Source organism: Myotis davidii, unplaced genomic scaffold (genome assembly GCF_000327345.1).
Source record: "Myotis davidii unplaced genomic scaffold, ASM32734v1 scaffold937, whole genome shotgun sequence".
Lineage (NCBI taxonomy): Eukaryota > Metazoa > Chordata > Mammalia > Chiroptera > Vespertilionidae > Myotis > Myotis davidii.
This window is the reverse complement of record NW_006288252.1, coordinates 1,430,074-1,438,132: the sequence shown is the minus strand read 5'-3', so window position 1 is coordinate 1,438,132 and position 8,059 is coordinate 1,430,074. Positions and strand designations below refer to the sequence as shown.

The window sequence follows — 8,059 nt, the reverse complement described above, 5'->3', positions numbered from 1 at the left end:
GCCAGTGGCTGGGCCAGAGGAGGCGGCAGGCGGTGCCAACGTCACTGCCGAACCATGGCGAGCCCGGCCTCGTGGGAAGGGTTTGGTGTTTCCCGGTGCGCCCTGCACTCCCTACGTGAGGGCCGTGTGTCGTGCCGCTCTTGGGGTCACTTCAGGTGAAGGGGCACCTTGCACGGGCCCAGGGCGGAGCGCAGAGGCGTGTGGGTGGGGAGCCCTTCGTGCCTGTGCTGACGTCTCTTCACCGACACTGACGGCTGTGCTTGTGCGGCCTGCAGCACAGTAGTCAGCTGTCTCTGGAACGACCAGTCCTGAGCCGGCGTTTGAGTTGCGTGCACAGGAGCAGGAGAGCACGTTCCCCTATCGTGTCAGAGCACTAGAGTCAGGGCCGAGGGCCGTGCCGTGCCGTGGCTGGCCTCCCGTCGGGACGCGCTTGCTGTATGTCCACGTCTCGGACAGGCTCTGCGAACCCTTTGATAACACGGTGTAAACAACAAGTGTGTGCGGGGTGTCCCAGTCCTCTCAGCTGTTTCTCACAAAGAGAAGCGTGTAATTGCTATAAGTGTTTCAACAAAAATTGTTCCAAGAAAACCAAGTGCTGTCTCCCGACTCCCTGTCCATGCCGTCACCGTCCAGCCCACCGCTGGGCCGGGACTCACAGCCTGGCTGTCCTCACTGGAGGAGGAGCCGCCGCACAGGCGCTCTGAGTCCCGGCCGAGGGGTGAAGGGCGTCTCCATTGGCAGGTGGTTCGACGTGCTGCAGAAGGTGTCCACCCAGTTGAAGACAAACCTCTCGAGCATCACAAAGACCCGTGCAGACAAGGTACGCGGGGCCGCCGGAGAGCACGTGCGAGAGCGGCCGGGCGGCCTGCGGCCTGGGCCTGGCAGTGGAGGCGCGCTCATGGCGCCCTCTGCCTCGTCCTAGAACGCCATTCACAGTCACATCCGGCTGTTCGAGCCGCTGGTCATAAAGGCGCTGAAGCAGTACACGACCACCACGTCCGTGCAGCTGCAGAGGCAGGTCCTGGACTTGCTGGCGCAGCTGGTCCAGCTGCGGGTCAACTACTGTCTCCTGGACTCAGACCAGGTGAGTCACTGGGCCTTTCGTCTCCCGTGTCTGTTGGCGGCCTGGGGAGAGTGGCCGCAGGGGGGCGCCACCACCACCTACAGCAAGGAAGGTGCTGTTCCCCCCAGCCAGCCTCTGCGACTCACCAGGACTGGCCGCCGGGCCTGGCGCACACTGGGGTCTCCCCATCTGCTCTGGGCTGTTGGGGTCACCCTGGACCCTGGTCACATTGGCCAGAGGCTCTCCCATAGCCTGTGCAAGGCGGCACGACATGCTGCTTTCTCCTCCTGAAGCCGCCTCTGGCACGTGAACGCTGGGGGCCGCCTGAGCACGGACAGGCCTGCTTCTCAGCAGGCGCCTGAGCCCATCGGCAGCCTGCGCTTCCCGCCTCGGCCCGCACAGCTCTGTCCCGCCCCCGGACTTGGTAGCGTTGGGGCTCGGCCATGAACAACCCCTCATGTTGGCCCCCTTGCTCTCGCCACTCGGTGCCCTGGCTCCGCAGTTCTCAGGGCCACGCAGGCTTCCTGAACAGGGAGGGAAGCAAGCCGCGGACCACTGAGCTCCATTCCGATTTACTGAGCGCCGGCCGGGGAGAACGCAGCGGGCGCGGCAGTCCATGTTTGGGTTGGGGGAGCAGGTGGTGCTTGGAATGGAGTGGGACCACTGTTGGCTCTCACGCGGGCCTGACGCACTGCATCTGCTCCTGGGCCATCCTGCACCACCCAGTGCCCCGCGTGGGGCTCCTCGAGCTGGACAAGGAGGGCCTGGTGTGGCGGGCACTGCCCGGGGTCCCCCGAGTTCATTATTTGTTCTCCAGAGGTCTCTCCTCTGTGCTCAGGAAATGTTTACAGGGACCCTGGAAGGGCCCGAAACTCCAGTCTGACATAGTAAATTCGTTTGAGTTCTTGTAAATGACAGATTTACACAGATAGTGGGGAGCGAGGGAGCCTGGGGCGCGTTCTCGTTCTCGTTGTGGAAGTGACGCTTCTCTCCTGCTGCAGGTGTTCATCGGGTTCGTGCTGAAGCAGTTTGAGTACATTGAAGTGGGCCAGTTCAGGTAACGGAGTTTTCTTCTTTTACACTCTTGTTCTTGTTACGTAAGTGCATCTAGTTTTAGATTATTAACATGAACATACTTTAAAGGACTGTTAGGCATTTAAAAAAATGTTTTTATTGATCTTTTTTTAGGGAGGGGGGAGAGAGAGAAACATCAATGATGAGAGAGAATCACAAATCAGCTGCTTCCTGCACTCGCCACTCTGGGGATCAAGCCCGCAACCAGGCCTGTGCCTTGACCGGGAATTGAACCCAAGACTCTTCGGTCATGGGGCAGTGCTCAACCAATTGAGCCACAGCAGTCAGGGTGATGGTTAGGCATTTTTGCTGGGTATTTTTTAATGGAAATCTGACTAATTTGCTATGCATTTTTGTTTCTCTTAAAAATTAATGAGGCCAGGCCGGTGTGACTCAGTGGTTGAGCGTCAACCTGTGGGCCAGGAGGTCACAGTTCGAATACCGGTCAGGGTACATGCCCAGGTTGTGGGCTCAATCCCCAGTCAGGGGCGTGTAGGCGGCAGCCGATCAGTGATTCTCTCTCATCATTGATGTTTCTATCTCTCCCTCTCCCTTCCTCTCTGAAATTGGTGGAAAGATATAAAAAATAAATAAAATTAATGGGTATCTGAAGACTAGTCTAGAAGTTGTTCTGTATCTGTTAATCACAGATGCCGTCAGGTTTCAAAGCATCTAATTATGGTACTCAGTTGCTAAATGAAATCTGATCTGTTGAACACTAGCTCTTAATCTTAAAGAGCATTTAGATGTGGTTGGCTTTAGCAGAGGCAGTTACCGTGCACTTATGTCGGCTACAGCTTTGCTTGCTACACAGGAAGGGTTAATGCTTCCCGTGCAGGCATGGGAGTATAATTATTGAAAATTAAAATTCTTTTTCTTTTAATCCTCACCTGAGGATATGTTTTTATTGATTTGAGAGAGAGAAAGAGAGAGACTGATGAGTTGCTTCCTGTACATACCACAATGGGGGATCCAGACCACAACCTGGGCATGTGCCCGGACTGGACTCGAACCCACAACCTTTTGGTGCACGGGGCGATGCTGCAACCAGCAAGCCGCCCGCCAGGGCTCCCACTCGCTAGCTCCTGCACTGCTTAACGAGCAGCTGGGGATCCTGCTGAGGACAGTGTCCTGAGAGGCAGGGGGCTAGCGACCCACTCTCCTCCCAGCCGCATGACGCCCGAGTGTAGTGGGCTCCTCTCCTGTTGGGGCAGGTTCTTGGACTGAAGAGTGAGGAGCTGAGGGAGCCGTGGAGCCGGCTCTGCTGGGCGCCCAGGGCTGCGGTGCTCTCTGCTCAGCCTTGCGGCCGCGGGCTCTGCATGGACGGGAAGGCGCCGTGAGCGATGGACGGGAGGAGCCCGCTAGGGCTGCCTCTCTGGCGAGCTCTCGCTTCCCATGAGGGTTTCGTATTGCTTCATTGATTGTGTACCTCAGCTTTAAGGGAGTTTACATGGATGTGTCTACATGGATGTTTTTGTTTCTAGGGACTCAGAGGCAATCATTCCAAACATCTTTTTCTTCCTGGTCCTCCTGTCTTACGAGCGCTATCATTCAAAGCAGATCATTGGGATCCCTAAGATCATTCAGCTCTGCGACGGCATCATGGCGAGCGGGAGGAAGGCCGTGACCCACGGTAATGGGACAGCCCTTCGCTGCGGTTCCCTCCTCCTGGCTGCTCCGCAGGCTGGTCCTCGGGCCCAGCCCCCGTGTCCGCACCGCTCTGCTGTGTGGCCCCGTGTGTGTGCGCATGGGTGCATGTGCACGTGTGTGTTCACATGTGTGTGCTTGTGCACGTGGAGGGGCACACTCTTTACTCGGAGGAGTTAGAACCTACTTAAGTAAAAATAGAGACACAGTAAAACGCTGTGCAGTACAGATAGGGCCTGACGTAAACACGTGGCTTCGTGCACACGGAGAGTCCCACTGCCGCAGGACCCCGCGGTGCTCCCTGCGGTGGCAGGAGGCGCGGGCTTTCCAGGCGTGCGCCCCCGGCCTCTCAGCAGAGCTTCTGTCCCCAGCCATCCCGGCTCTGCAGCCCATCGTCCACGACCTCTTCGTTTTAAGAGGGACCAATAAAGCTGACGCAGGGAAGGAGCTGGAAACCCAGAAGGAGGTGGTGGTGTCAATGCTCCTCAGACTCATCCAGTACCATCAGGTGAGGGCCCGTGGCCATCCCGTCCTCCGTCGTCCCCGCAGGTGGAGTGGGTGTTGCTCTGGGCCGGTGGGCCCGGCTGGGGGGCCCGGGGGTCTGTGGGGCTGTCTGAGGCAGCGCCGCCCCGTGGGGAGGACCAGAGCCCCGAGGGGCCGCGTGGAGCTCGCTGTCTCCGTGGTTCTGGTTCTGTTGCCCTTAAAGTTGAGCGAGAACCTCAGGTAGTTGGAAGCAGTGTAAGTGCAGAGTCTGGCCTCTTAGTGACTCCTCTCTCACAGCGTGTCCAGCGGCCTGGCCCTCGCTCACTTTGTCCTTCTTTCCAGCTGTTTGTCTTCAAACCTGTCAGGTCAGGAGCTTTTCTCAGGGGCACTGTCTGCTTCCTTGTGGTCAGTCTCGGTCAGGCTTAATTAAATGCGTGGCGTTTAGTTAGGTCCCATAACCACCGTAATGGGCACACCCGCTCTGGAGGTGTGCGCGCCGCCCGCTCTCGGCCAGCTCTCTGGGCTGGTGGGCAGCCTGGGACTGGCTGCCCCGTTCTCGGCCTGGTTTGCGAGTGAACAGAGGGGCCGCTGGCCTTGGGTAGGGGGGTCGCTGCAGGTAGGTATTCTCGTGCAGTAAGGGTACGGCCACGGGCCTTGAAGGGAGAGGCAGGTGGGACGGGGTGGTCAGGGCTTTGTGGGGGGTGGGCCTACATGGGTGCCTCTCTTTTTTTTAAAATAGGTTTTACTGATTTTTTCAGAGAGGAAGGGAGAGGGATATATAGAGAGAAACATCGATCAGCTGCCTCCTGCACACTCCCTACTGGGGATGAGCCCACAACCAAGGTGCGTGCCCTTGACTGGAATCGAACCTGGGACCCTTCAGTCCACAGGCCGACGCTCTATCCACTGAGCCAAACTGGCTAGGGCAGGCCTCTCTTTTCTAGCAGTTGTATTTAGAGACCTGATGGGCACCTTTCTCCATCTGCTCCGTTCTCATTCTCTGTGAACAGGCAGGTAAAGGTTTTTAGCTTCGCAGGCCCTGTGGCATCTGTTGTGTCTGCTGTTCTGGGAAGAGCCGTCGTCAGCACGCTCACCCGGGCCAGGTCCGGAGCTGCCTCCGCGCAGACATGGCCGCTGGCCAACCGCTCAGGCACAGCCACCGCTGAGAGGTGGTGCCTGGTGGGAGGTGCCCGGGCCCCTGAGGGCGTGGGGCCTGCAGGGTGCTCCGTCGGGCTGTGTGGGGTTTGCCAGAGGTGGGTTAAGTGTCATTTCTGTTTTGTCCCGTTTCTTTGGTTACGAAGTCTCGTAGCTTCACAGGAATGACGAGGGCGAGGCGGAGCCGGCCCCAGAGGAGCTGCTCCTGGCCTGGGTCCCAGGGGGAGTTCTGGGCTCCTCAGGCCGTCGCTGGGGTCAGGTGCTTGGCCCTGCTTTCCCACCCCGAGCGGGATGGGGTGGCGAGTGGGGCGGAGTGACAGCCCCCGCTGCCTGCAGGTGCTGGAGATGCTGATCCTGGTCCTGCAGCAGTGCCACAAGGAGAGCGAGGACCGGTGGAAGCGGCTGTCGCGGCAGGTGGCCGACATCCTCCTCCCGATGCTCGCCAAGCAGCAGGTGGGCCGCGCCGGGGGAGGGGGCGCTGCGCTGGGGCACGGCCTCCTTCACGCACGTCCATCTCCCACAGTGGTGTCTGCGCGGGTCCGGGACGGGAGCTTCCATTCCTCTCAGTGAGCTGTCCCGCTCTTGTGCCCGCTGTACAGCGTGGGACCCAGGTCCCAGGGATGTCGTGTCCCCAAGAATCCCTAGAGAGGCCGACATCTTTCTCCTTTTCACTGATGAGGACGTGGGGAAGGGACAGCCGGCGTGGGAAGCAGGGGGAGCAGCCCTGGCTGCTGAGGGGCCGTTCCATGAGCCCCAGGGGCCCAGGCTGCGCTTGGCAGACCAGGAGGTGGAGCCCCTCCGTGTGGGGGGGTTACCCTAAGAAGGGGTACACGTGGGTGGCGGCCCCAGGAGGAGAGGGGTGGGTGAGGAAGGCTGGCCTGCATGTGCACCGAAGACAGAGCAGGGTATTGGAGACGCTGGACCCCAGAAATTGCCACTCTAGTGCCCCGAGCAGGCGGCATAGTGCCAGTGGAGGCGGCGGGAGCTCGAGGTCTCGTCCCCTGGCGGGTGAGGTGGTTCAGGGCATTCGCTGTCGGACCTGCACCTGGAAAGGCACCTCTTCCCAGAGAAGCCGTTGGCTGTACAGATGTGGGTCACCGCGACAGGGCCTGGCCGCAGCCCGTGCCCGGCTGCCCCCAATGCTTTGCATCCACTGAAAACACTAGACTTGAACCCTGTTGCTTTGGGAGCTCGCCGTTGTGTTTTAAGGGGAAAGCAGGGTATTTATATGATTTACCAGACGAGCTACTAACAAGCCTCTCTCCGTGGAGCAGTGGAGAGAGCTGAGGACGAGGCCCTGGGCGGCAGCGTGCTGACACGCGCTCCTGACGGGCACGTGGGGATGGGGCGCGGGGCAAGCACAGGAAACGAGGAGGAGGTCGCCCGTAGGGAAACTGTTCAGGTGCACGGGGGCGGCTCCCAGGGGGTGATGATGGTGTTGGGGTGCAGTTCCACCTGGTGGTTGTTCTCTTACGTGTTTGAATCTTTTAAAGAAAACGTGTAATGTTTGAATAGAACTCCGCCGGGAAAGGTTTGCGTGGTGGGGACACGCAGCGGAGACGAGGCGTTGGGAAGCCGTGTGCTGGGGGCTCTGAGTGCTGGAGCTCCTTCCACGCCGGTCCTAACGCGGGCGGGCGGGGCGTCGGGCGGGGACCCCCTGAGTGTCGGTGTCCGCCTTTGTTGTGATTGCCACAGATGCACATCGATTCTCACGAAGCCCTCGGCGTGTTAAACACGTTGTTTGAGATCCTGGCCCCGTCCTCCCTGCGGCCCGTGGACATGCTTTTGCGGAGCATGTTCGTCACCCCAGACACCATGGTGAGTGCCTGCCTCCCGGCGCCTCGGGCAGCGGGCGCTGGGCCGCGCCGGGCTGGGTGGGCTGGGCGGCATTGGACACTGTTCCCTGCGGGGGAGCGCAGCCTCCAGAACCCGCGGGGCAGGGGGGTGTGGGTGCAGCGGCCGAAGCGGGTTCCTTTCGGTCATCAGATCAGCCGTCAGGACAGCGTGGTTCTGTCCTTCCCGGTGACCGGCGCGTTTCCTCTCCTCAGGCGTCGGTGAGCACTGTCCAGCTCTGGGTCTCGGGGATCCTGGCCATTTTGAGGGTCCTCATCTCCCAGTCCACCGAAGACATCGTCCTCTCCCGCATCCAGGAGCTGGCCTTCTCCCCGCACCTGCTCTCCTGTCCCGTCATCGACAGGCTAAGGGACGGGGACGGGGCCTCAGCACCCACTGGGCACAGCGCGGGCAGGCAGGTGCAAACGTTGCCGGAAGAGACGTTCTCTAGGTAGGCTGCGTGCGACCCTCCCGTCCCTCTCCCCCCGGAGTCATGTGCGGCTTGGCGATCAGAAAGTCGGGACTGGCCCTCATCTTCCTCAGCCGCCCTGCCAGTGGCCTCGGTTCATGCCTCTCTCCTGGTCAGTGTCTCCTCGCCAGGCGACACGGGGGCTACTGCCGCGGTGGGGGCGGCCGCCCTGGGTGCAGGATCCGGGCGGCGCTGCTGCCGAAGCTCAGAGTCCAGGAGGAGCCACTAGGAGTGGGTCTCACTCTCCTCCCCACCAGGCGCTGGCCCTCCAAACACCGTCCCTGCCGGCGGCCGCCCTGCGGGGCCCGAGGACAGAGGGGTCAGCTCCTGTCAGA

The 8,059-nt window shown here is 60.5% G+C and overlaps 1 protein-coding gene across 1 annotated transcript in view; it reads left to right on the top strand.

The window, feature by feature from the left end:
* Positions 1-8,059, top strand: part of HTT (huntingtin) — a 105,532-nt gene that overhangs the window by 55,844 nt on the left and 41,629 nt on the right. The window contains exons 33-40 of the mRNA XM_015561565.1: positions 742-820; positions 923-1,084; positions 2,065-2,120; positions 3,622-3,770; positions 4,156-4,292; positions 5,759-5,875; positions 7,118-7,240; positions 7,471-7,706. Of these exons, the coding sequence (XP_015417051.1) occupies positions 742-820; positions 923-1,084; positions 2,065-2,120; positions 3,622-3,770; positions 4,156-4,292; positions 5,759-5,875; positions 7,118-7,240; positions 7,471-7,706 (1,059 nt within the window). The remainder of the gene's footprint in view (positions 1-741; positions 821-922; positions 1,085-2,064; positions 2,121-3,621; positions 3,771-4,155; positions 4,293-5,758; positions 5,876-7,117; positions 7,241-7,470; positions 7,707-8,059) is intronic.